The sequence below is a fragment of the Onychomys torridus genome, chromosome 7 (genome assembly GCF_903995425.1).
Source record: "Onychomys torridus chromosome 7, mOncTor1.1, whole genome shotgun sequence".
Lineage (NCBI taxonomy): Eukaryota > Metazoa > Chordata > Mammalia > Rodentia > Cricetidae > Onychomys > Onychomys torridus.
Genome location: NC_050449.1, coordinates 57,678,574 through 57,704,352, shown reverse-complemented (window position 1 = coordinate 57,704,352; position 25,779 = coordinate 57,678,574). Strand labels below are relative to the sequence as shown.

Here is a 25,779-nt window from a genome sequence, read left to right as displayed (position 1 = left end):
CATGGGGTGGGGGTGGGGGAGGGGTGGGGTATTTGAGATAGCTGTGAAGCTGAGGTCAAAGTGTACATGTGGTTGTGGCCTGGAAAGGCTTTCCAGATAGAATGAAACAGGTACATGGAGACTGAAAACACTGAGTCTGTAGCACAGGAAATAAGTTTTCTAGAACAGAGGTAAGGGTCAGGAACTAAAGTAAGAATGGTTCCAGTATTGGGATGGGGCTTCACTGCTTGTCCTGGTGCTGGAGTTTATTGTGGCTCCAGGCAGCAGTGGAGTGTTCCTGCACATGGCATGGGGCTGGTTTCTAAGTATAAGGACTCAGGTGCTGTGGCTAAGTTCTTCAGGAGTTACCATAGCCTAATGACACAAAGTGAGTGAGTGAGTGAGTGAGGCTGGCCTTGTGATCCCAGCAAAATGTCAATAATTTCTCACTCTTACCTCTTCCATTTCTTGGGACAGCCTAGAATCAGATGAAACTCTGGCCAGTGATGGTCTAATAGCACCAAGGTGATGATATTTAATAAAAGACCATTGAGCAGGGTGTGGTGATACATTCCTTCTAGTATTTGGGAGTCAGAGACAGGCAGATCTCTCTATGAGTTTGAGGCCAGCCTGGTTTACATGGCAAGTTCCAGCTAGGGCTAAAAAGTGAGACTTTGTCTCCTTCCCTCCAATTAAAACTCCCAAAACAAACATTGAACATACAGTTCTGGACTCCTATGAGAAGGTAGTTTCTGCCCTCATAGGGGTTCTGGTCCAAGTTGGAGAAGCAAGACTACAGGAGAAGTCAGCTCAAAGATTGATGGGTGAATTGATGCAAACGGGTTGGGATTTGTACTGAGACAGCGGCTCCCTTGCATCGTGTTAGGAAAGGGCTGGAAATTTAGATGGAGCGTGCTTGGCCACAAGTGGACTGCAGCTCAGGCTGTGGTGAGCACATGGTTGCTGGTTATTGTCTGTGATCTAAACAAAGTCTCAATTCTGTCCATAACTTGTCAGTCTCTCCTGGTTCCATAAGCTTCTGGCCCTCACCAGACTAAGAAGGGTTGCTGAGTGGTCTTGGGACCTCTTGTCTGGACTTTTCTATGATGCCTGACTTTAGTGGAGCCTGGGCCCACAAAGTGACATCACTAGTCACTGTCCCTCTCCTCCACTTAAGGCAGACAGATTTCCATAGGTTGTCACCTTACAATTCTTATTTTCCTCCTCCTCCTCCTGTTAAGCACATTAGCGTGAACAGGTAAAAACAAGTTTTTAGCTGATTTTCCTTCTTGAATCGTGTCTGATTAGTGTGTAAGGTAGCGAGCCCTGTTCTTGTCAGCGGGAGCTGACTGGCTTTGAGACAGGCAGCAAGCCTGCTTTCTCTACTGTATACAAATAGCACTTAAGGTAGGTGTCCTGGTTGTTTGTTGGTTTGTTAGTTTGTTTTGGGTTTTTTGGGGGCGGTGTCTGTGTTTTGTTAGTTAACTTGATACAAGCTAGGGTTGTCTGGAAAGAGGGAATATCAACTGAGAGAATTCCTCTATAAGACTGGCCTTTGGGCCTCTCCTTCAACTTGGTATGCCAGACTTTGTTGACTACCATGGGAGGCCTTACCCACTCTGAGGAGTGGATGGGGGCAGAGTGGGAGGGAGGTGAGGAGGCGGGAGAAGGGGAGGGAGGGGGAACTGGGGTTGGTATATAAAATGGAAAAAAATTTAATAAAACAAAAAAAGACTGCCCTTTGGGCAAGTCTTAATTTCTTCTTCTTATTTTTTTCTTTTCTCGAAACAGGGTTTCTCTGACAGGGCTTCTCTGTGTAGCTTTGCGCCTTTCCTGGAACTCACTCTGTAGTCCAGGCTGGCCTTGAACTCAGGGAGATCTGCCTGGCTCTGCCTCCCGAGTGCTGGGATTAAAGGCGTGTGCCACCACCGCCCAGCGAGTCTTATTTTCTTGATTAATGATAGATGTAGGAGGCCCAGCCCACTGTGGATGGGGCCACCCCTGCACTGGTGATCCTAAGAAAGCAGGCTGATCAAACCATGGGGAGCAAGTAAGCAGAGTGTGGTTCCTGTTTCCATTCCTCCTTCCAGGTTCCCACTCTGACTTCCTTTGGTGACCTGAGTGTTGCTTTTGGTCATAGTGTTTTATCACAGCAGTAGACACATAACTAAGGAGGGTGCCTTTTTGTGTGGATATGTATATATGTACATGTGGGTGTGTGCATGTTGGTGTATGCGTGTAAGTGTGTAGGCCAGAAATCGACACTACATGTCTTCCTCAATTGCTCTCTGCTTTATTTTTTGAGACAAGGTCTCTCAGTGGACTAGGAGCTCATTGTTTTGGCTAGCCTGGCTGAACAGTAGACCTCAGGGATCCTTCTGTCTTTCTCTGAAGCACTGATATTACAAGTGTATATTACTATACTCCACTTTTTACATGGGTGCTAGGGATCAAATACAGGGAGGTCTTCGTACAAGTACCTCACTGCTGGGCCATTGCTCTAAACCCAGTGAAGCTGTCTTTGATGGGAAGGTTACTTCTTTATTTTTGGCAAGGAACTTCATTGTGAAGCCTCAGTTTCCATGTATGTGGAATGGGGCCAGCTCTGCTGTATGTTACTATAGGGTCATAGAAATGAGAAAACAATAACCCAGAGTTATTTCCCTTGCCGACCTCTTTTTCTGTCCTTCCTGGACCCCACTTACTATGCTCTCTAAGTGTGACCCCTATACATCTTAACTCTGGTTTTTCTGTTTCCAAAATCTGTACTACTGCTCAAAATGGCATGTGTAGTGGGTAGCCATCCCAGCCTTGGCCTGGAAGTTCCAACCCCCGTTGAGGCTTTGGTAACGCCCACAAGGCGGGCCTGAGGGAGGAAGCAGAAGACCCGGAACCAAGAGAAGCCTCTCCTCTCGATCCTGGGTCTTCTGGATCCCAGTGTATCCAATCATAATTCACATTGTCACTTTCACGAACCACATACTTGGCCCACGGTGAAATGCGATACAAGATCTCACCACTTTTACTAGTAATGACTACTTTATATGGGTCTTCTCCCCACTACAGGCATGTGTTGTGAGAATGAAACTCTGGACTCTGTAACGTGTCATTGACAAGATTTATGTGTCCATTACTGTCAGGCTGGGTGAACATGGTGGTGCACGCCTTTAATCCCAGCACTCGGGAGGCAGAAGCAGGCGGATCTCTGTGAGTTCGAGTCTTTGAGTCTACTCAGGTCTACAGAGTGAGTTTCAGGACAGTCAGGCTACACAGAGAAACCTTGTTTCCAAAAAACAAACCAACCAGCCAATGAACAAAGCACAAAAAACCTATTATGTCTTGGATTGGAGAGAGAAAATTCTTTCAATGTGTTTGCTGGGCATGACTTTTTTAAAAATTAATTTATCTATTTTTCTATTATCAGCTTGATACAGTATAAATTCTTATTCTAATAGTGAAATATTTGATTAAGGCTTGCCCAGTAATTGAGTAAAACCAAAACTTATTATAAGCCACAGTCATCCTAGGGTCCTCCCTGCTATATAGCCTCCCTGTTTCTGTGGATTGCAGTCTGATTGTTCTTTGCTTTATATCTAGAATCCACTTATGAGTGAGTACATACCATGTTTGCCCTTCTGGGTTTGGGTTACCTCACTCAGGATGATATTTTCTAGTTCCATCCATTTGCCTGCAAATTTCATGCTGTCAATGTTTTTCTTTGCTGAGTAGTACTCCATTATGTACATATGTACCACATTTTCTTAATCCATTCTTCAGTTGACGGGCATCCAGGTTATTTCCAGGTTCTGGCTATTACAAATAGTGCTGCTATGAACATAGTTGAGCATGTATCTTTGTGGTATGATTGAGCATTCCTGTAGCATGAATCTTAAATGGTCTTATTAATAAAATCAAACCTGGAGCCAGTTTTTGGGGTGAATGCTGGAAGATCAGAGAAGCAGAACAAGCCACAGCTACCTTACCTTGCCAGCTCCTCAGCTGATCCTGTTTCCTCAGACTGGAAGCCTCTGAGTCTTCATCCAGAATGGATCTCAGTTGAACTGCTGCTCCAAAGCCTGAATGCTTAACCAGCCAAAAGTGTCTAGTTTCTGGTCTTCACGCCTTATATACCTTTCTGTTTTCTACCATCACTCCCTGGGATTAAAGGCATGAATCACCATGTTTGGCTCTATCCTTGAACTGATGGATTTCTGCCTCTGGAATGCTAGGATTAAAGGCATGTGCTACCACTGCCTATCCTCTATGTTTAATATTGTTGCTGTTCTGTATCTGACCCCAGATAAGTTTATTAGGGTGCACAGTATTTTGGGGAACACAATACCACCACACATTCCTTGGGTATATGCCCTAGAGTGGTATGGCTGGGTCTTGAGGTAGATCAATTCCCAAATTTCTGAGAAACTGCCATACTGATTTCCACAGTGGTTGTACAAGTTTGCACTCCCACAAACAGTGGAAGAGTGTTCCCTTTGCTCCACATCCTCTCCAACATTGATTGTCATAAGTGTTTTTGATCATAGCCATTCTGACAGGTGTAAGGTGGTATCTCAGAGTCATTTTGATTTGCAATTCTCTGATGATTAAGGATGTTGAGCATTTCTTTAAATGTCTCTCAGCCATTTGTGATTCTTCTTTTGAGAATTTTCTGTTTAGCTCTTTAGCCTATTTTTTAATTGGATTGTTCAGTATTTTGATGTCTAGTTTCTTGAATTCTTCATATACTTTGGAGATCAATCCTCTGTCAGATGTGGGTTGGTGAAAGTTTTTTCCCATTCTGTAGGCTGTCTTTTTGTCTTATTGACCGTGTCTTTTGCCCTACAAAAGCTTCTCAGTTTCAAGAGGTCCCATTTATTAATTGTTGTGCTCAGTGTCTGTGCTGCTGGTGTTATATTTAGGAAGTGATCTCCTGTGCCAATGCATTCAAGATTACTTCCTACTTTCTCTTCTATTAAGTTTAGTGTAACGGGATTTATGTTGAAGTCTTTGACCCACTTGGACTTGAGTTTTGTGCACTGTGACAGATATGGATATATTTGTAATCTTTTACATATTGACATCCAGTTATGCCAGCACCATTTGTTGAAGATACTTCCTTTTTTCCATTGTATAGTTTTGACTTCTTTGTCAAAAATCAGGTGTTCTTATGTGCGTGGATTAATGGCATGACTTGAAATCTTGAAAATGGAGGGGATAAAAATAGTAGTTGGTTAGGACTTAGGCATTCTTCTGTGTCTCTGCTTGCTGCTTGAATTCAGCTGTAACCAGAGGTGGAGATGCTTTGAAGGCCTCTTGCAGTTAGACTCTGGAGGAGGCAAATGGGCTGGAGCCGAGGAAGCAGCATGTGGAGACTAGAGTAGGTAGGGTTTCTCTCACACCTGGATTTCCAGGATTTCTGCCTTCTCCAAGTCAGATGCATTCCCAGAGAGGCTTATTGCACAGCCAACTACAGCTTGCTAATAGCTTTGCCAAGCCTCAAGGCATGACTCTTGTGGTTTGTGTGAACTCTGTAGTCAGGACCCTGGCTCTCTAGTTTGTCAGGAGGAGTCTGGAGTTCAAACCCCAACCTTTGCTCTCAAGTTGCCCTGCTGTTACGACAAAGCCATGGTTTTATCTGCTCAGAGTTCCTTGTCCCCTCACACTGCTACTGTGAGGAGCAAAGGGAGTGTTCAACAGGCCTGGGCCTTCAGCTTGGGTCTGCTGGCTTTCCCCAGCTGTCATCAGCTGCTCCACTACATGCATCCTTCTGGAAGTGGAACATGGTGGGGACCTGGAACCTTCTATCAGCACTCTGGGGGAAAGATGTTTAGATGGGAAAAAATTACATTTCCTGGTAATGACTAATTGAAGGCTTTGGAGTTTTTGTTTGTTTGTTTGTTTATCTGTGCTCTTTAGTTAGTTCTCTGAAGTCATGGGTAGCCAGAGAGAGAGAGCTCCATGAAGGCTGTGAGTATAGTCATTTGGGTCAGCTCCTTTCTCCTATTTCTCCATCTTAGGGAGGGCTCTTAATGTTCTGCTAAACATGCTGGGAAGGGGGTCATTTGAAACCTAAAGTCATCATTTAAGAAAGTCTCATAGGGATTGGAAATATAGCTCAGTTGGAACTGTAATGCGTGACATCCCAGGTTTATCAGCAGCACAGCTTATCCTAGTTTGGTAGCCCATAGCCTCAATTCCAGCACTTGTGAGTTAGAAGCAAGAGGATAAGAAATTCAAGATCATCCTAAGCTACATACATAGCAAGTTTGAAGCCAGCCTGGATTCATGAGACCCCATCTTTAAAAAAAAAAAAAAAAAAAAAAAAAAAAAAAAAAAAAAAAAAAAAAATTTAAATAATGGCAAATGCAGTAGCTCATTTCCCTGTTAAAAGAATTTGAGTTCACACTGCCTACAGTCCTTTCACTTTTGGATCCAGCCTTTGTCACAGAGGAGCCTGTCTGGTATCCATCTGTGTGTCACTGCTTGCTCCCCTGCAGGGCTCTTCCTCTTTCCTCCCTTTCCCTCCTCTGGTTCTCTTGGGCTTCCCACTCCCATACCTGTCTCCTGCTGTTCTCTTCCTCCATTAAGTTCCATCTTAGGGAATGCAGCTTAACAACAACAACAACAAAAAACCCCATGGAGGGAGTCTTCTGGAGGTCTGCTCGGCCTCTTTCTCCTGCTTGTCACCTTGCCAGCTAAGCAGCAGCCATCAGGTGGGTGACACCAGTCCAGCTCACTCAGAGAATTGAGGCACAGCTCTGTCTCTTTTTGTGGTCATACCTGTGTACACTATCCCTCTGGGGATCACAGCCTTGAGGACAAGGACTGTGCCCTTTTGCTCATTACTTCGTGCAGGAATTCTATATTTGTAGTATAAACAAATGGCTCCCAGGGCATTTTATGCAGATCTTTGGTTTTAGCAGGTAGGAAATGTCCAGAAGTCAAACTTGCCAATATGTGCTCTTGGGAAAATTTTGGGAGCTTTGAACAGTGGTTATTTTGGTGGCAGAAAAAAAAAATGCTTTATCCATTTAGTTTTACGTAAAACTTCTTTTGTTGTCATTTAGTTTTCCTTTTTGGTGCTGGAGATGGAACCCAGGCCTCAGAAGTGCTAGTTAGATAAGCACTCTTCCACTGCCCTATTCTGCTGTGATTTTTGAAGAGCTTCCCCATTGCTAAAGAGAATAGACCAGTGGGACAGGAAAGGGAACACCATTCAGTATCTTGTGGGTTTCCTGGCAGCTTGGGAGCCCAGTGGGTACTTCACACAGAATGTTGCTTAGCTTAGCGACCCTTGGGAGAGAACTGGAGGCTTGGGTAACCTGTTGAGAAGTGCTGGGCCTCTCCTGTGAATCACCTTTAAGGCATCTGCTGGGACAGTGTGGGAAGAAGCTCAGGTAAGTCTGCCACATTGGGAAGGTGACTAGGAGATACTAGAGAGCAGATGTAGACCCCAGAGGGTGGGTAGAGAGGCCATTTCAGATGGAGGAAACAGCACAGTGTTGGTGAGGAGGCAGGACTCACACAGGGGCAGTTAGATGCAGGAAGGCAGATGCAGGGATAAACACTGGAAAGTTTGCAAAGGCAGGAAAGGGAGCTTTGGACTGTGTGTGAAGGCAGATGGGAGCCACAGCAGTCTCTGTATAGGGGCTGTCCTGGAGGAGTTCTAGTTGCCATGTGTACAGGATAGAAGGGGAAAATATGGGGATGAGTAAGGGGAGGGGCTGATGGCTTTGGGAAGCTAAACCAAGGTACCCCTGGAGATGAGGAAATGAATTCATTCTGGCCTTGTTTGACACCTCACACTTTCTGCTGTCAAAGAAGAGTTAGCTGGGCTAACTGGGTGGGGGTGGGGTGGAGAGCATGTTCTCGCTGCTACTCCCACAGCACACTCCAGTATGCTAGGTCTGTTAATAACCAGGAGGGGCTTCATGCAGTGTATCCGGCTCTTGGGTCAGAACTGGGTAAAGCCCTTGAGAGTATCCTCTCATTCTCTCCAACCCCAGTGATCTCTGCAACCTGGCACGGGTCTAGGAGGCTGAAGCTGGAGCTCAGAAGGGAGAGCACGGTTATGTAAGCTTGAATACAGAGACCTGCTTGTCATGTGACTAGAAATCAGATGCAAAGACAGATGCTCAGCCTTGGAGAGCAGCAGCTGCAACCTAGAGGGAGAGGATCAACAATGCCAGCAAATGCAGTCCCCCCAGAAGGGGATGCTGTGGGCTGAGGAGGTCAAAGCAACTACCTCTGGAGATTGTGTATGTGTAGTATATATGCGCATTAGGCCTGCACGCTGGTGTGAGCTGCCCTGGTCAGAGAAGCCAAGCGGACTTGCTCAAGACTACATGTAGGTGGCAAGGTTCAAGCCAGTGCTTCTCTCTTGCTTCAGGTCATACTAGAAAGGCCGTGGCGAGCATCTGGGATGGGTGAGGGGTATTGGGAAGAAGGCACAGGTTGGAAGCCTCCCATGTGCTGCCCCTACCAGGCCCTACAGGTACATCACACCCCTGGCTTTTTCTAGGTTGGCCCCATATCCTGAATGTGTGACCTCTAAGATCTGTCCTTACAAGAAGGGCCTCTTCTTGTAAACTGATGTTGGAGAAGGGACAGTTGGCCCCTTACCTCCTATCTATCATTAAAGTAGCTCTTCAATGGTGATCTTTGCAGGTGTGCCCACACACCTGCACATAGTGCTTTTAACTCCGCTCTCACCTTGCTGTGGACTACCTGGCATTATGCACTTAATCACTGATTGATTTATCTCCTCATACCGGTAGCATGTGAGCTGTATGTTACTGGGAACTTGGCAGCATGTCTCCACTCTTTTCCTAGGACTGCAGGGTACCTGTTTGAGGCAGGTGTTTAGTGACCAGTAGGTGAGAGACTCTTGAAGATTGTGGTAGCTAGGAATGTGGTAGGATGCTAGACAAAGGGCCATTTTTGTTCTGTGACCTTGAATAAGCTCTGGGCCCTTAGATCTGCATTGGAAGTGGGGGAAGAACCTGACGCATTTAAGATTCCTCCTAGTGCCTGAACTCTGAGGGCCTCTGTGGGAGGCAGAGTTGCAGAGAGGTTTCTGGCTTCTTGGAGATGCTAGACCTGGCATTTCTGGTTTTTGGCATCCAACTCCAGTGCTTGGGAGTGCTAGTGAGGGCTGAGTCTTGGAAAGATCACACTATGATATGTTTTGTGTATCGGATGCCTGTGCACACAGTGAGTGTAGATCCGCTCATTCTGTGGGTTTGGATTGGCTTGGGGCTTCACCAGGTGAGACAGACTCTGAGAACCCTCCCTGCCTTGCTGGGGCTGATATGAAGTGAGGCTGAAGGTTATATGGTTTAGCTAGCCCAGGGAAGGGGCTAAGTGGGGATCTTATAGGGCAGATATTATAGGACTACACAGAGAAACCTCGTCTTAAAAAACTTCAAAAGGAAAAAAAAAAGGAAGAAGAAATAAGTGACCTAGATTTGGTGGCACACATCTGTGATCCCATTACTGGAAGCTGAGGAAGGGAGATCTTAAAGCCGTTCCTTTTTAGTCTGCTCAGTAGTTATATAGTGTGTCTTGCTAGTAGGGGTGTCTGAAGTAACAGACTTTAAAACCTTTTTTTTTTCCCTTTTGGGCTCTAGAAACTGGGTTTCTCTGTGTAGTCCTGGCTGTCCTGGAACTGACTCTGTAGACTAGGCTAGCCTCGAACTCAAAGGTCTGCCTGCCTCTGCCTCCCAAGAACAGGCATGTCCTGCTCCTCTTCATGGTAACTGACTCTTTCTGGTGAGCCATATGGCCAGGTCTGCATCCTCAAAGAGTGGACGTCTATTAATCAACTTCATTTGGAGTTTGCAGGTCAAGGACTGCCTGTGATTGGCGCATGTGGTGTGGTCTGTAGAGCACTGTCTCTTCCCCTCCCAAACTACCTGTGTTAATTCTCTTACTTCCTATTTTCTCTTCACAGATGTCAAGCCTTCCAACATTCTAGTGAACTCCCGTGGGGAGATCAAACTCTGTGATTTTGGGGTCAGCGGGCAGCTAATTGACTCCATGGCCAACTCCTTTGTAGGCACAAGGTCATACATGTCGGTATGTATTGAAGTTCCCTTTCTCCAGTGTCTCTGCAGGCTTCATTCTTAGCCTAAGCAGCCACATTTTATAGACCATGGAGCCACAGATTTGTGCTGTATAGTGATGGCTAGGGATTGAGAAATGAGGGACGAGGCACAGTGGGCCTCTGGGGGAGAGCAAGTGTCTCCCTTTCACAAATGTTCACACGTAATTGGGGTCTCAGTCACTAGAAGATAAGGTGCTATCCTCACTCCAGAGTCTGGTTTCTACTCTGAAGACACTAAGAAGCCACCTGACATCTTTTTTTTCTTCGAGACAGGGTTTCTCTGTGTAGTTTTGGTGCCTGTCCTGGATCTCACTCTGTAGACCGGGCTGGCCTCGAACTCACAGAGATCCGCCTGCCTCTGCCTCCCGAGTGCTGGGATTAAAGGTGTGCACTACCACTGCTTGGCTCCACCTGACATCTTACCAAATCGTCAGACCCTCAAACCAAGATTCTTGGACATGACCACACCCCGGCTGTCCCACTGCTGGTCCCCAGCCTTTTATCTGCTAGTGGCCCTGCTTAGAATTGGTCCCTCCACCCTGCCCTTCCCTCCCTCTTCACTGCCTGTCTCTGGGTCATTTACCTGCCTTCTGTCCAGCTCCTGGTTAGTCTGCTCTGGCGCAGCCTGCACCCCATCCTGGCAGTCTTCCCTCCTGAGTCTAACTGCCAGCTCCCACTGTCACCAGAGTGCTACATGTAGCTGTCCCCATGTCCATGGTCATGCCATCATGGAGTCTTTTGCTTTCCTGTACCTCAGCCTTCTAGGAGACCCAGGCATCTTTCCCAGGGTCTGGCACATTGAGGATGTTAGGAGTGGCTCGTGTGTGGGTGCTGTGGGGTTGACTGAATGAGAGGGTCTCTGGATAGCCCATTTCTAAGAATAGAAGGGACGATGAAGTCTGCAGGGAGTGCTTCAGAGGCAGTGCACAGAGTTGGAATGTGGGTAGTTTACAGACCCAAGGGAGAAGTGCAGGTCCAGATGTGAGGACAGGCCTGGCTCAGTGTCTCATACACAGAGCTGTCACACCCTGAGTGTCTGAGTTCATCCCTGTGGTTGTACCATCAGTAGTTCCTATGGAGATGGTGAGAATAGCTAGGGCCAGGGAGCCAGCAGCCCTACTCCCTCTGTAGGGTCATGTCCGTGTCCCCATTGCCTCTACCTCCCCCAACCCCACGGACTCTGGTGACTGCCAGTATCACAACACTCTTACCCCACAGCCTACTGTAGAGGCTACAGGGGAGTTCTGTTCTTTGTATCTGATTGTTTCTTCTCTAGATGAGGAAGTGAGCAGCTTGCACCCTGGGACACTCAAGTGCCAACTCTCAAGTTCAAACTCAATTAGGCCTTGGGACTTACTGAGCCATGGTTTAGTGGTTGGGTTTCTGTGGTTACATGGTCAGCTTCAAAATAGCCTAGTGTTAGAGTAGGTGGAAAATCCCATGGGAGAAGCTATTTGGCTATCAAAATAAATACACTATGATCAGAGTGAAGGTTTTTTTATAGGGTTCTTGAAATACATGTCTGCTTGACCTAATGCTCCATGTGGAAACAGACTTTGCGCTGTTTCCTCTCTGGGGCTGCCCATCATTGTTGGCGCATGCTTGCATAGTGTTCTACAGCATCACGAGGTTTTCCTGTCATTTGGGTCCTGCTGTGACACTAGGAAGTGGAATGGACATTGTGTTGTCATCACTCACGATAAGCCTCTGGTGTGGGTTTGAGACAGGCTACCCTGCATGTGCAGGACAAGGGCCGACTGGGCAAAGCTGGGACTTCAAGCTGGGGCAGGACCAGGGAAAGCAGAGCAAGCAGTAAGGAGAGGTCAGAGCTTACCTGTGTGAGTATCAGAGTAAGGGACTCCAGAAGGTAGTCCCCTGAAGCATCCCCGGGTCCTGACCAGAGCAAGAGGTGTGACCGACCATCTGTCTCCCTGTAGCCCGAGAGACTCCAGGGGACTCACTACTCCGTGCAGTCGGACATCTGGAGCATGGGGCTCTCTCTGGTGGAGATGGCAGTTGGGAGATACCCAATCCCTCCTCCTGATGCCAAGGAGCTTGAGCTGCTGTTTGGATGCCAGGTGGAAGGAGATGCAGCCGAAACGCCACCCAGGCCAAGGACTCCAGGGAGGCCCCTCAGCTGTGAGTGACCTGCTATTCCCAGTTAGGACTGTGGGTACTGTTGGAGATTTCTGAGTGGCTGCTCCTCTTTGGGTGTCAAGCTGGGTCTTGGAGGAGCAGCAAGGGTCTTTGGGTGGGTGCAGGAAACAATACTGGTTGAAGAATACTTGCTATGATCAGGTGCCATGCTTAGCACTTAGCAATATTAGTTTGCTTTTTAATACTGTGGATTTCTTTAAAATGAGAGCGTGTTAGGCAGATCCGTGGAGACAGGAAGTGAGTAGATCAGTGGTTGCCAGGGGCTGGGCTGTGGGGAGAGCGAGAGTAACTGGCAATGGGAGAGACCCGGGGGATGGGAATGCTGAAGGAAGGTTGTGGTGGCCGCGGCTGTACAACAGAGCATATACTATAAACCACCTAACTATAGTGTATTCTTTATACATAGACTTTCTGTTATGTGGATCTTACTTTGTCTGTGTCTACAACTTTTTCTTCTTCTTTATAAATCTGCAGCATATGGAATGGACAGCCGACCTCCCATGGCAATTTTTGAATTGTTGGATTATATAGTCAATGAAGTAAGTGCTGCCAGGTTTCCTTGATGTTGGGGTTTATTTATTCTACTTAAGAAAGTAGTTAGGAGGTCTGGAGAGATGGTTTAGTGGTTAAGAGAACTGACTGCTCTTCCAGAGGTCCTAAGTTCAGTTCCCATGGTGGCTCATAACCATCTATAGTGGGATCTGGTGCCCTCTTCTGGCATAAAGTCGCACATACAGCTAGAGCATGCATACATAAAATAAATAAAGCTTTTAAAAAAATTGTGATGGGCTGGTGAGATGGCTCAGTGTTTAAGCACAGTGGCTGCTCTTGCAGAGGTCCTGAGTTTAATTCTCAGCACCCATATGACAGCTCATAACCATTTGTAACCCCAGGTCTAAGGGATCTGACATCTCCTTTGTGGACACTGCATGCATGTGACACACAGACATACATGCGGACATATACACATAAAATAAAATGGAAAAGGGAAAGAAACCAAAATAGTAGTTATGAGTGTGTAGATGCACACCTGTGATCCCAGTACTCAGATTTGAGACAGGAGAGGTCTGCCTTCAAGCCCACGGCAGACCACACGGTAAGATGTGTCTCAGAAGGGTTGGTGAGAGGGAAACCTATGGCGTCATGGTTAGGATGCCTGGGAGTTGTTCACATGGGTGTGGTCTTCAGGGTACTTGTGCTCCGCACTTGGAATTGTCATCTCAGGGTCTCTTCTTTCCCAACATCAGGAGCCTCCCCTTCACCCACTGATGTTTGCCTGTCTTCATTTACTAGGCTCTCCAGTGCCTTTACAAAGTTCTGTGATGCACAGGGGATGTGAGAAGGAATAAGTGGAATAGACCAAAGATGGAAAAACAGGAGTCCCTAGTCTCCATGATGGTTGGATGGGGTGAAGGGGGTAGGCTGGTAAATGTAGAACTGCAGCATATAGGTTTTTGTTCTTTTTTATTGTGTTTTTCAAGCCAGGCTTGTGTAGTTCTGGCTGTCCTGGAACTTGCTCTGTAGATCAGTCTGGCTTCAAACTCACAGAGATCCACCTGCCTCAGCCTCCTGAGTGCTGTGATTAAAGGCATGCACCACCACCACTCAGCTGGTTCTTATTTTAAGTGCTGTTTAAAAAGCTGTTACTAGGGTTGGAGAGATGGCTCAGAGGTTAAGAGCACTGATTGCTCTTTCAGAGGTCCTGAGTTCAAATCCCAGCACCCACACGGTGCCATCTGTAATAAGATCTGGCGCCCTCTTCTGTATACATTTAAAAAAAAAAAAAAAAGCTGTTACTATAGAAAGAGATGTGGAACATCCATTATCAATTCTGTGAAAGAAGCAAATTACTTCTCAGTGAGGTGGCTCAAGCCTGTAATCCCAGCACCTGGGAGGCCAAGGGAGAATATGAATTCTGGGCTAGCCTTCACTATAGAATGAGACACTCTCTCAAAGAGGGGGCAAAATTTTGAGAAAAATCCTTTTGTTATGTTTTTTATACAGGGTTTCTCTGTGTAGCTTTGGTGCCTTTCCTGGAACTCACTCTGTAGCCCAGGCTGGCCTTGAACTCACAGAGATCGCCTGGCTCTGCTTCCCGAGTGGTGGAATTAAAGGCGTGCACCACCACCGCTTGGCGAGAAAAATATGTTTTGATGTATATACCTACTATAAAGGTCATTAAAAACTCCAAACTCTTAGGCCAGGCAGTGGTGGCAGACTTGAGAGCCATACCTGTTAGTTATTAATCAGCTCTCTTACCCAGCGAGGAACACGTCTAGAACACGACAAGACCACAGGAGAGTTTTTATTAAAGAGGATAGAGGTGAATGTGACAGGCCTGTGTGAAGCACACACGTGAGTGAGGAGAGGAGAGAGACCTGTGCAACATGGCGCCGGCTTTTTAAAGAGTGAGCCGCACATGCGCGTAGATTACATGGCCGCGCGCGCTTTACGCAACCATGTAAAGCCATGGAGTCCTAGTCACTCAAGATGTTCTGACCTGGAAATGGCTATTTTGAACCGGAAATAACTAGGCGGTCCGCCGGGAAAGCCCAACCATGTGGACACGTTGTGATTTCCTATCAATACCCCTTGTGAAATCTGTGTACAAGTAAGTTTACATTAATGGAGGAGACTTGCCCCAGGTTTGCTCAAGAGTAGGCAGTACAGGGATGTGAGAGGCAGCCTGGCCGGCCAGCACCATATCTACATCTTGGCATTTGATGAGAAGGGTGAGTGCTGGCATATTTCAGACACAGCACTGGGCTCAGATAAGGCCATCATCACTTAAACCTGACTTCCTCAAGAAACCAGAGTATCTTCTTGGGTCCTTTTCTGAAAACAGACCCTTAAAGGCACAGAAAGGCCCTCTGTCACACACTCAACAAGGAATATCCTGGTCACCCTAGAGGTTGTAAGTCAGTGCTTTCCTGCTCACCAGGGAGCTTAGTTTATTTCTCTGCTGTGTGCCGAGCAGTGTGCCAAGCAGCAAGGGGCAGGACAGCAGCACAGGCTTGTACCATCAGTGCAGGGTGGGCCATCCGTCCTCTGCCTATGGGAGCCTGGATGGCTCTGGGTTGGAGGCCTGTTAGGGCGGTTGCTTGGACCAGTGCAGCTCTGTACACTGCTTTCCCGACACGTGCTCATGTTCTGTTCTCAGTCTGTTCTTCAAGGCAGCTGAGGTGGGCCAAACTGTCTTTGCCCTCTTCATGTAGGTAAGGAACTGAGGCTCCAGGATGGGCAAGAGCTACATCTTTCCCCCAGTACTTTCTTCCTTCACCTACCTCTTTCCATTCCCTGACCTCAGGAGCCTTTGTTGGCACCCAGCCCTTTCTTGCCTGCCCCTTCCCACTTAGGAGAAGCAGACATTGGCCTCTGGAGACCAGTTGTTTTCTCTTGAATATTCCACACCTTCTCAGCAGCTGGGACAGTTTGCAGGGTGGGCTTGCCTGGGGCCACTGTTTTACAGTCTGGGTGGCAGCTGACCTGACTGACAAGGCCTACCGGGTGAGAGGGCTTTTGGTGGGCTCTTTAGTAGGCGGCTTGTGTTTTGTTTCTGTGATGCCGGGGATCAAACCCATGCCTCACACACGGTATGCAAGCTCTCTACCACTGAATTGAGCCACACCTGCAGAACCAGCGTTTGTTCCGTTCGTTTTAGATAGGGTCTCATCATGTAGCCTAAACTAGTTTCAAATGCCTCAACCTCCCAAAGTGATGGGACTATAAGTAGATACCACCCAACTGGTGTTTCTTTTTTCCTTCCTCCCTGCTTCCTTCACTCTTTTGAGAGAGGATATAACCCTGGCTGGAATTCACTATTACAGACCAGGCTGGCCTAGAACTTAAGAGATCCACCTGTTTCTACCTCCTGAATGCTTTGCCTGGTGTCTCATTAGAGCAGGGACATCTTAGGTATACCTCAAGTACTGCTCCTTCCAAGAAAGCTACACATAGCTGCTGGCACAGGTCAGTAAACTGATTCCCTAGAGCTACTGACAGGATCCGTGCCAGAGACCTCGGGGCTGCCACATTGCCGCAGCGTGTGAGCAATATTCACCCATACTCTGACCATTCAGGGTTCAGAAAGGGGTTTGTTTTGTGGTTTCTGGGGGTGCTGTCGGCCTGAGTTGTGCTTCCTAGTTTCTGCATCCCTGAGGCTTCTGCTGTTGGTGAGTACTGCTGGCACTTCCTGTCCCCATACTACCGTTCTTACTCTGCATTTGAGTGTCTAAACTCAGAGGGCTCTAGAGCTAACAGCTCAACCGTACTTCACACGGGAGTGAGCAGGCTGAGGGAAACAGTTTATTCAGTCACCAGATGGTGGAATACTTGAAGTGGTCCCAACCAGACGAGCCCGGAGGAGCAGACTTCCCAAGGCCACTTTCCCAGAACTGATAAGGGTAGCAGTGACCAGAGGCACGGGTGTGATGGGGGAGTGACTGGAACAGTTGTCAAGAGTCTCACGTGTTGATGTGTTTGCAGCCTCCTCCAAAACTGCCCAGTGGAGTATTCAGTCTGGAATTTCAGGATTTCGTGAATAAATGGTAAGTTTGCACCGTGTCTCTGAGAATCCTGGTCTTAGCTTTTCCCTCTCCATTAACCCTGGCTGCTGCTGTATCCCTTGTAGTTGGGACCTGTGGCTATCTGATCCTGGGTGCTGCTCTTACAAGGACTGCAGGGTCATCCTGTTGCTTCCTGGCCTTGATTAATTCAGCAAGATTTCATTTATGTGCCTCAGCCTGATGGTGTGCTAGAATGGGATATGACAAGGCTCAGCACCAGCCCTCGGCCTTCAGCTTAAGGGGCAGGCATGCAGACCCAAGCAGTGGGACTGGGAAGCAGTGTTCTCACATGGTCTTCCTCTTTTCAGCTTAATAAAGAACCCTGCAGAGAGAGCAGATCTGAAGCAGCTCATGGTGAGTCTCAGAGAGCCTTTTTATTCATCTGACTGAGCCGTTTTTCTGCCCGCCCTGCCCCACCCCGTTCTTCAGTCATTGTTGGGGCTGCACAGTGCCAGACGTCAGTCTCCTCAGTCCTCCTGTGAGTTGCAGGGGGACCAGCCCACAACCTTCCTGAGGACAGCCCCCTCCCTTTTTCCCTAGTTCTGACTGGTGTACCTCACATTTTCAGCATCCTGAGCTACTTCCCAGCTAGTTCTCTTTCCTTGTTTGGTTTTTTGTTTTTTTTTTTTTTGTTTTTCGAAACAGGGTTTCTCTGTGTAGTTTTGGTGCCTGTCCTGGATCTCACTCTCTAGACCAGGCTGACCTCGAACTCACAGAGATCCGCCAGGCTCTGCCTCCCGAGTGCTGGGATTAAAGGCATGCGTGGCCACCACCGCCCGGCTCTATCTAGTTCTTGTTTGATGGCAGTGGCACAGTAATGTGATACTTTAAGATCCAGACACCATGCCTTGTGTAGCCTTGAGTGTAGCGTACCTTCTAACAAGCCAGAGTTGCTTAGAGAGACAAGGTTGCCCCAGGGCTGCACAGCTTATACATGTGGCTCAGGGTCTCTGGGCTGTAGCTGGCCTACTTACTGCTCAAGGGCAAACACTTAGAAGTATCTTCCAAGTGGTACCCAGGCTGAGACTCTTGCTTTTCCTTCCTGGTAGTTTTTAACAGCACTTCCTTTCTGTTTTCTGCACACAGGTTCATGCTTTCATCAAGAGATCTGATGCTGAGGAAGTGGACTTCGCAGGTTGGCTCTGTTCCACCATTGGGCTTAACCAGCCCAGCACACCAACCCACGCCGCTAGCATCTGAACCTTTGGGAAACAGCAAAGAGGAACTCCTCTGCCCAGCGGCATGCCATGTTGCTTTCAGGCTTCTCCCATGCTTGTCTGTTCAGACGTGCATCTCATCTGTGACAAAGGATGAAGAACACAGCATGTGCCAAATTGTACCTGTGTCATTTTTAATATTACTGTCTTTATCACTATGGTTACTCCCCTAAGTGGATTGGCTTTGTGCTTGGGGCTATTTGTATGTTGACCAAACACATGCCAGGCTGAACTACAGTGAAACCCTGGTGACCTGGGTGGTCATTCTTACTGATGTTTGCACTGCTCTTCATGTTCCGTGACTCACTGGCCGGCTGCCTGTATTGTCAGGATTCTCGGACCCTTGGTACTTCACTCTTGCTGGCGACCTCTCAGTCTGTGGAGAGGGAGCCTTGTGAGACCCCTCACAGGCAGTGCATGGGAAGCATGCTTTGCTGCCATTGAAATGAGCATCAGACTGTACATCATGTTATTTTTAGTTTTTGCTTTTGGTATAGAACTCAGCAATTCACATTTAAAAAAAAAAAATGTAACCAGAGCCCATCACTGCCATGATAGCTGGGGCTTCAGTCTGTCTACTGTGGTGATTTTTAGACTTCTGGTTGTATTTCTATATTTATTTTTAAATATACCGTGTGGGGTACATAGTGTGGTGTATGTCTCTTAAGTTTGGATTCGTGTTTCTAAATAGGTGGAGTCAGTTTGAACATCATAACTGGATGATGGCATCAGTATGTGTCAGCGTTCTGTCTTCAATCCGAGCACCAATGCTATTGTAAACAACGTGTATAGTGCCTACACATTGTACGAAGACCCTTTAATCACTTTAATCCAGATGTTTATCAAATCTAATCTCTTATTCTAATAAAAAATACTATCAGATTAAAATAAAGAGGACAAAAGCTACTTCTGCTTTTGTGGCAGGCCTTCCTTGCAGTTCTCTGGACTCTAGGAAATGACGGGACTCAGCCATGCACTGAGGTAGGAAGTGAAGGCAAGAACACAGCTGGAAGGCATAAATCCCACAAATGAGGGTTTCTGTTGCTGGTGGACACCCTGACCAAAGCAACTCGAGTTCACTTCAGTCTACAGCTTATACTCAGAAACCTCGAGGCAGAAACTGAAGCAGAAGCCCCAGAGGAACCCTGCTTACTGGCTGGTTCTTTTTTTGTTTTTGTTTTTTGAGACAGGGTTTCCCTGTGTAGCTTTGCACCTTTCCTGGAACTCACTTGGTAGCCCAGGCTGGCCTCGAACTCACAGAGATCCACCTGGCTCTGCCTCCCGAGTGATGGGATTAAAGGCATGTGCTGCCACCGCCCGGCTACTGGCTTCTTCAAGCTTGCTGAATTCTGTAATGCACACAGAAACCAGCTCAGGGGTGACACAGCCCACAGTGAGCTGGGCTTTCCACATCAGTCATCATTCAATAAAATGCACCACAAGCTTGCCTACAGGCCAGTCTGATGGGGCATTTTCTCAGTTAAGGCTCCATCTTCCAAAATGACCAGCTTGTTTTGAGTTTACATTAAAAACCAGCCATGTGTGGTAGCATATGCACGTTTAAATCCAGTACTTGGGGGGCAAGGGCAGATGGATCTCAAAGTCTGAGGCTGGCTTCATCTATATAGTGAGTTCCAGGACAGCCAGTGCTATGTAGAGACCTTATCTCAGAAAAAGAACAAGAAACACCCCTCCTCCCCAAACACACACTAGCCGGCTCTGTGTAGTGGGCTAATGGGTCTCCTGCAACTTCTGTCTTTGGCACCCTGACCCAAAGCAATTTTGGGAGGACAGGGTTTACTTGGCTAGATCCTGAATCACAGCCCACTGAAGTAAACAAAGGCAGGTACTCAAACTGGGGGGTGGTAACCGGGAAACTGATTTAGGGGTAATGGAAGAATGCTGCTTACTGGCTTGTTCAGCCTTCTTAATTACAGCACTCAGGACCCCCAGCCAGGGGCTGGGCCCTCCCACACCAACCACTAAGAAAATCCTCTATGGGCTTGCCTCAAGCTCAATCTTAGAGGTATTTTCTCAATCAAGACTCCTCCTCACAGATGACTGTGACTTGTGTCAAGCTGACCAAAACCAGCCAGCGCAGTGGGGTTGGGAACCCTTGAGCAAATTTCTCACAGAACATTCCTTATTTTCTGTAGCAGGGCCGGCCTACAGTTCCAGTAGCCATGCTCACAGGAGGTCCTTGCTGGTGTGAGAGCCTTCATCCAGGTCTAGTCCGTGTGCTGGGCTTTGCTGGGAAATGGTTTCCTTTCAGGTCTTAGAATTAACTACACCTTCCAAGGGGAAAGGTATTCCTAGTGCTGGCCTTGTCACGCCTGTGAGGGAGCTGTGAGTGTATGGTAGATACTTTACCAACTGAGCATCCCCCGTTCACAAGTGGACACACTCTTTCACATAGGCTCCAGGGCCCAAGGCAAGTGCTTGAGATTTTTGAAATTTCGTTTGTAAAACTAACCCTACCTCACGCCGGGCGACGGTGGCACTTGCCTTTAATCCCAGCACCCAGGAGACAGGGCCAGGCAGATCTCTGGACAGGCACCAAAACTACACAGAAAAACCCTGTCTTGAAAAAACAAACACCCCCCCCCCAAAAAAAAAACTAACCCTAGCTCTTTACGAATCAGATTCTTCTTCCTCCTCTTCCTCCTCCTCTTCCACCTCCATAGGGCTCCTTGTACTCAGCTTCAGTGTGGTTTGATTGATGGACGCTTCATTGTCTACGTGCACTGCCATCTGTGGATAACAAGAACACTGGCATTACTAGGAAGGAGCTGAGCCTCACAATGGCAAATTCTTTTTTTTTTTTTTTCATGGAAATAGCAAATTCTTTAAAAGCAAATCTCATTTGTGGGGTTGGAGAGATGAACAGCAGTTAAGAGTAGTTGTTGCATGAGGGTGGTGGTGGCGCACGCCTTTAATCCCAGCACTCAGGAAGCAGAGCCAGGTGGATCTGTGAGTTCAAGGCCAGCCTGGTCTACAAAGCAAGTTCAGGGCTGCCAGGACTACACAGTCCGTCCGTGCCCTCCCCATCTTTTTTTTTTTTTTTTTTTTTCTTCGAGGCAGGGTTTCTCTGTGTAGCTTTGCGCCTTTCTTGGAACTCACTCTGTAGACCAGGCTGGCCTCGAACTCAGAGATCCGCCTGCCCCTGCCTCTGCCTCCCAAGTGCTGGGATTAAAGGTGTGTGCCATCAATGTCTGGCTCCATCACATTTTTATTACTGAGAGGAAAGAGCATTTTTGTTTCTCATTTCTCCCATTACTGAAAAGGGGTAAGAATAAATGCTTCATGTTTTCTAAAATGTTAACTGGTCTTCAGAGGTCTTCTAGAAACCATTAGCAAAGTCATTGTGTAGACTATGACTGTATTGCCTTCTTTTTTTATTTTTTGAAACTGGGTCTCTCTTTGTAGCCCTGGCTATCCTGGAACTCACTCTGTAGCCCAGGCTGGCCTTGAACTCACAAAGATCCACTTTCCTTTGCCTCCAGAGTGCTGGGATTAAAGGCGTGCGCCACCACTTGTGTGGACTTTTTTGAAGGTACTTGTAAGAGTGAGCAGGGTAACACCCACTGCTCATCCTTTGGCCCCTGCTTTGTACTTGAAGCCACACTCACACAGGACAGCAACTATGGCACATTCCTAAAAGAGCCAAGTTTCTAAACAGGATGTGGGGCACATGCCTGCAATCCTAGACAGGAAAGAAGGATCAGAAGGTGGCCAGCCTGGGTACATAAGACTCTGCTTCAAGACAAAACTCACCGTGAACTCTACCACAACAATCACAAGATTCTTTGGGTTCACTTGAATAACTGGAAATAATGGGGTAGTCTAAGTAACTGGGAAGGCCAGGCGTGTAGTGGTGCACACTGTGAGAAGAGGCTGCTTAAATCTGACAAAGTACAAAAGACAGGGTGTCTACTGCCTGAAACATTAATGGTCGTTAGCTAGCTAGTGAAGTACAAATTATGAGAGGCTGGAGATGTGGCTCACCGTGTATGATGTCCCAGGTTCAATCCACAGTAAATTCCCTCACACCCCAAGTATCTGACTGGCACTTCCCACGATCCTTTGGACTTGGTAATGTACTATACAGCCAGCATTCACCTACCCATGCAGCAAGGGAAAAATGGAACTCCACACTCTATCTGGAAGTCTGTACTTGACTAAACTTACATCACACAACTGTTCAGGTGCAGGCTGAGAAGAGAGTGTCTCAGTCCCTCTTCGAGAACTTATCATGGATTGGAGGGCCAGTTCTTCCACCTAGGAAAGAAGAGTTGAGGGCATTTTACTGAGTATTCTGCTGGGTTACCAAAGTGAGAGAATTCTGTAAATTCTGTGGATGCTGTTGAGAGGGAACTACTTCTAATCCCAGGACTGCTCCAGAAGGGCAGAGGAAGCTCTTAAGCTTTACCTGCTTTCCCCCACCCTGAGGCAGGGTATCACTATGTAATCCTGGTTATCCCAGAACTCACTCTGTAGACCAGGCTGGCCTTGAACGCACAGAGATCCGCCTGCCTCTGCCTCCCAAGTGCTGGGAGTAAAGGCCTGAAGGGACACTGGCTGGGGTGTGTGGCTTTGGCAGGCCTTGCCCTTCTCCCCACTCCCTCTGCCTTATTAAAAACCATTAGATTACATTCTGGAAGCTAGCCCCCACGGTCCATCCCCTTATTTGGTCAATCCTCCTCCTGAAGCTGACTATATCAAAGGTCCAGCTATCAAAGGTCCAGCAATCAAAAGCCTCCTTTGGCTCATCTAATTAACATGTTCAATTAAAATTAAACACCTCATCCTACCTCGCACCTTTACAAACTGCCATTTTCCTATGGACCACAACTGGCTCTTCTCTATCCAGAGGCAGTCCTTTGTCTTCTGGGAAAAATACCCCTGCCTCCTTTCCCTTCTTGCCTTCTATTGCTCCTCATCCTCTATCTCCTGCCTTTGTCTCTATTCCCTGTCCTCTGTCCCTCTGGGCCAAATAATCTGCTTTGTGCTGAGAACTTGGTCTTGGGGTGTCTTGAGCCAACTTTGAGGTTCCCTACACAGCCTTACCTGATTTTTTTGAGACAAGGTTTCACTGTGTAGCCCTGGCTGTCTGTCCGTCCTGAAACTCATTCTGTAGACCAGGCTGGCCCTGAACTTATAGAGATGCACCTGCTTCTGTTTATTTGCTTTTTAAATTTATTTATTTTTATTGTTGTTTTGCCTGTATTGTACGTCTGTGTGAGGGTGTCAGATCTTGAAGTTACAAACAGTTGTTAGCTGCCATGTGGGTGCTGGGAATTGAATTTGGGTCCTCTGGAAAAGCAGTCAGTGTTCTTAACCACTAAACCATCTCTCTAACCCCACTTTTTAAAAGAGGGGGGCTTTATAGGTGTTCAGCTAAGCTGCAAGCTTCCACACCCCAAGACCAAGCAGTTCAGTGAAGAAATGCAGGTGTCACATTAAAAAGCCAGGTGTAGGGGCCAGAGAGATGAATCAGTGGTTAAGAATACTTCCAAATGGCTAGAACCAGCGCAAACAGTGCAACCAGTGGCTGCTCTTCCAGAGTCTGGGTCTATCTCCAGCACCCATATAGTGGCTCACAACCATCTCTAACTCCAGTCCCAGGCAATCCAACACCCCCTTCTGCCCTCCCCAGACAGACATGCAATAGATACAAAATTATATACACCAATAGCTATAAAATTTAAACCAACCAACAAAAGATACATAGAGCTAAAAAAATAGATGAATATATAGTGAGGTGTAGCTGGGTGTGCAATTGCAACCATGTAATCCCAGCACTGGAGGAGGCAAAAGGATTACAAGTTTGAGGACAACCTAGGCTACATAGAAAGTTTAAGACCAGCTTGGGTTCCATAAGGAGGCCATTTCTCTGTCTCTGCCTGTCTCTCTGTGTGTGTCTCTCTCTCTCAGCTGGCTCTACAGACACAGATGGATGTCCTAAGCCTAAGCTTGCCTACTCATTAAGGAGAAAGGGAAGGCAGAATATCAGAAAAGCATGTCTTTCCTGGAACATCAGGGTATCTGCGTTTGGGAAGTCATCTGCAACACACAATCAAGTGCTTGTAGGGGTACTGTTGTAGTAAGTGTGGGGTCATTTATAACTGCCCTGAGGAAAACTGCTTAGCATTTTCTATACCACAGGTATACAAGTTCAGTTTATAAAGGGCTCTGTAATCCTCATGTCATGTATATTTAAAGATCTTGCATACAAGTGCGGAGCTGGGATTACCATGATCCTTTGACAGGGGCTAAATTACTCGTAGGTCTAGGGAGTGATCAAGGCAGATGTAAATCACAGTTCCTCGGAGTCAGTATCTGCTACCATAAGAATTACTGAGAACTCTAGGGGACAAGTTTTTCTCCCAGACCTTCTTCGTACCGCAGGAGGATCTAAATTCCCTTTTAGTTTTGCAGCACTAAAGCCCTTTCCAGTGCATATAAACACTAGTAACGAGCAGCTGAGGCGTGAGCCGGCGGGCTTAGGGGCTTTGCCTGCCGAACACCAAGAGGACGGGAGCGGTGGGGAGCGAGTTGCCCGAGCTCTACTGCACGCGCCGGACGCCCGCGAGGGCTGCGGCTGGAGGGCGGCTAGCTCACCTTGAGGCGGTTCAGTTGGTCGAGTAGGGCCGCCTTTAGACGCAGAAGCGTTTCCTCCTCCTTGCGGAGCTCCTGTAGCCGGCTTAGCATCCTCTTTCGCCTCGTTAGACTGCTGACTTAGACCGGGCGCCCAGTGATGACGCCACTTCCTAATCCCGGAAGCAATCACGGGCCGCCGGTTTGTTCTCTTCCTGCGTCTTACTATGGGTCGGTAGCGACCAGGAGTCTGAAAGCACGGGCTAAAGGAACCGCAAGGTGCTTGGAGATTCACTTCCGTTGCTGGTTCCTCAAAGTAAAACTGGATATACCAGTTTCAAAGACCTCAGGAAATCGGTTCTCACTGTAGCACTTTTAACAAGGTGTCATTTGTGCCAAATGACTTTACTCCACAAGGCTGGAGACACTTTCAGGCAGAAACCAATACCAAATTCTAGTGCCTGTCCTGGATCTTGCTCTGTAGAACAGGCTGGCCTCGAACTCAAGAGATCTGCCTCCAGAGTGCTGAGATTAAAGGCGTGCCCCACCACCGCCCAGCTCTAGTTCAAATGTTTTTTTAGTTTTTTTAAAAATTGAAACAGCGTTTCTCTGTAGTTTTGGTGCCTTTCCTGCAACTAACTTGGTAGCTCAGGCTGGCCTCGAACTCAAAAGATCCGCCTGGGTCTACCTCCCGAGTGCTGGGATTAAAGGTGTGTGCATAACAGCCCCACCTCTAGTTCAAATCTTAAGTGTGGGACATGAACGCTATTAAGCTTAAGGAGCTCTCATTTACCAGGGCAAGAAAGAGAATTTTACCCGAGTTTATCCTGCCTGCTAATGCTTTTGACCAAATGCCATAAAGGCAACTGGAAATGGGCCTAATTCTAGGATGACCAGATTGACATAATTTAGTAATACTAGTCATGTTTAACTACTTAGCTCCCAAGGATGTCACATGTATTGAGGGTATCTGTGGAACCTTCTCCCACTTCCTGACGTAATAACCCGTTTCTCAAGTCTTCTAAAACATTGCTTATGAGAAATGTTAATAGAATGGACTTCACTGCAGGTCTGGGAATACCTCAAGTTCATTTTATACCAGACTAGAATGTGTAACATAATTACAGCCTAAACATGAGAATGAAATACCAAGAATGTCCTT

The 25,779-nt window shown here is 47.2% G+C and overlaps 2 protein-coding genes across 2 annotated transcripts in view; one reads left to right on the top strand and one right to left on the bottom strand.

Moving 5' to 3' along the window:
• The window catches only part of Map2k1 (mitogen-activated protein kinase kinase 1), a 76,204-nt gene extending 57,274 nt beyond the window's left edge, over positions 1-18,930 (top strand). The window contains exons 6-11 of the mRNA XM_036192916.1: positions 9,929-10,053; positions 12,019-12,220; positions 12,713-12,777; positions 16,724-16,785; positions 17,112-17,157; positions 17,890-18,930. Coding sequence (XP_036048809.1) covers positions 9,929-10,053; positions 12,019-12,220; positions 12,713-12,777; positions 16,724-16,785; positions 17,112-17,157; positions 17,890-18,003 — 614 coding nt within the window. The 3' untranslated portion in view covers positions 18,004-18,930. The remainder of the gene's footprint in view (positions 1-9,928; positions 10,054-12,018; positions 12,221-12,712; positions 12,778-16,723; positions 16,786-17,111; positions 17,158-17,889) is intronic.
• Positions 17,538-24,773, bottom strand: Snapc5 (small nuclear RNA activating complex polypeptide 5). Its single transcript, XM_036192918.1, has 4 exons — positions 24,642-24,773; positions 22,209-22,298; positions 20,643-20,771; positions 17,538-18,101 (listed from the first exon to the last, which is right to left on the bottom strand). Exons 1-3 carry the CDS (start codon positions 24,729-24,731, stop codon positions 20,652-20,654), a joined length of 300 nt encoding a protein of 99 aa, XP_036048811.1. The 5' UTR covers positions 24,732-24,773; the 3' UTR covers positions 17,538-18,101; positions 20,643-20,651.
• Positions 24,774-25,779: the final 1,006 nt, after the last annotated feature.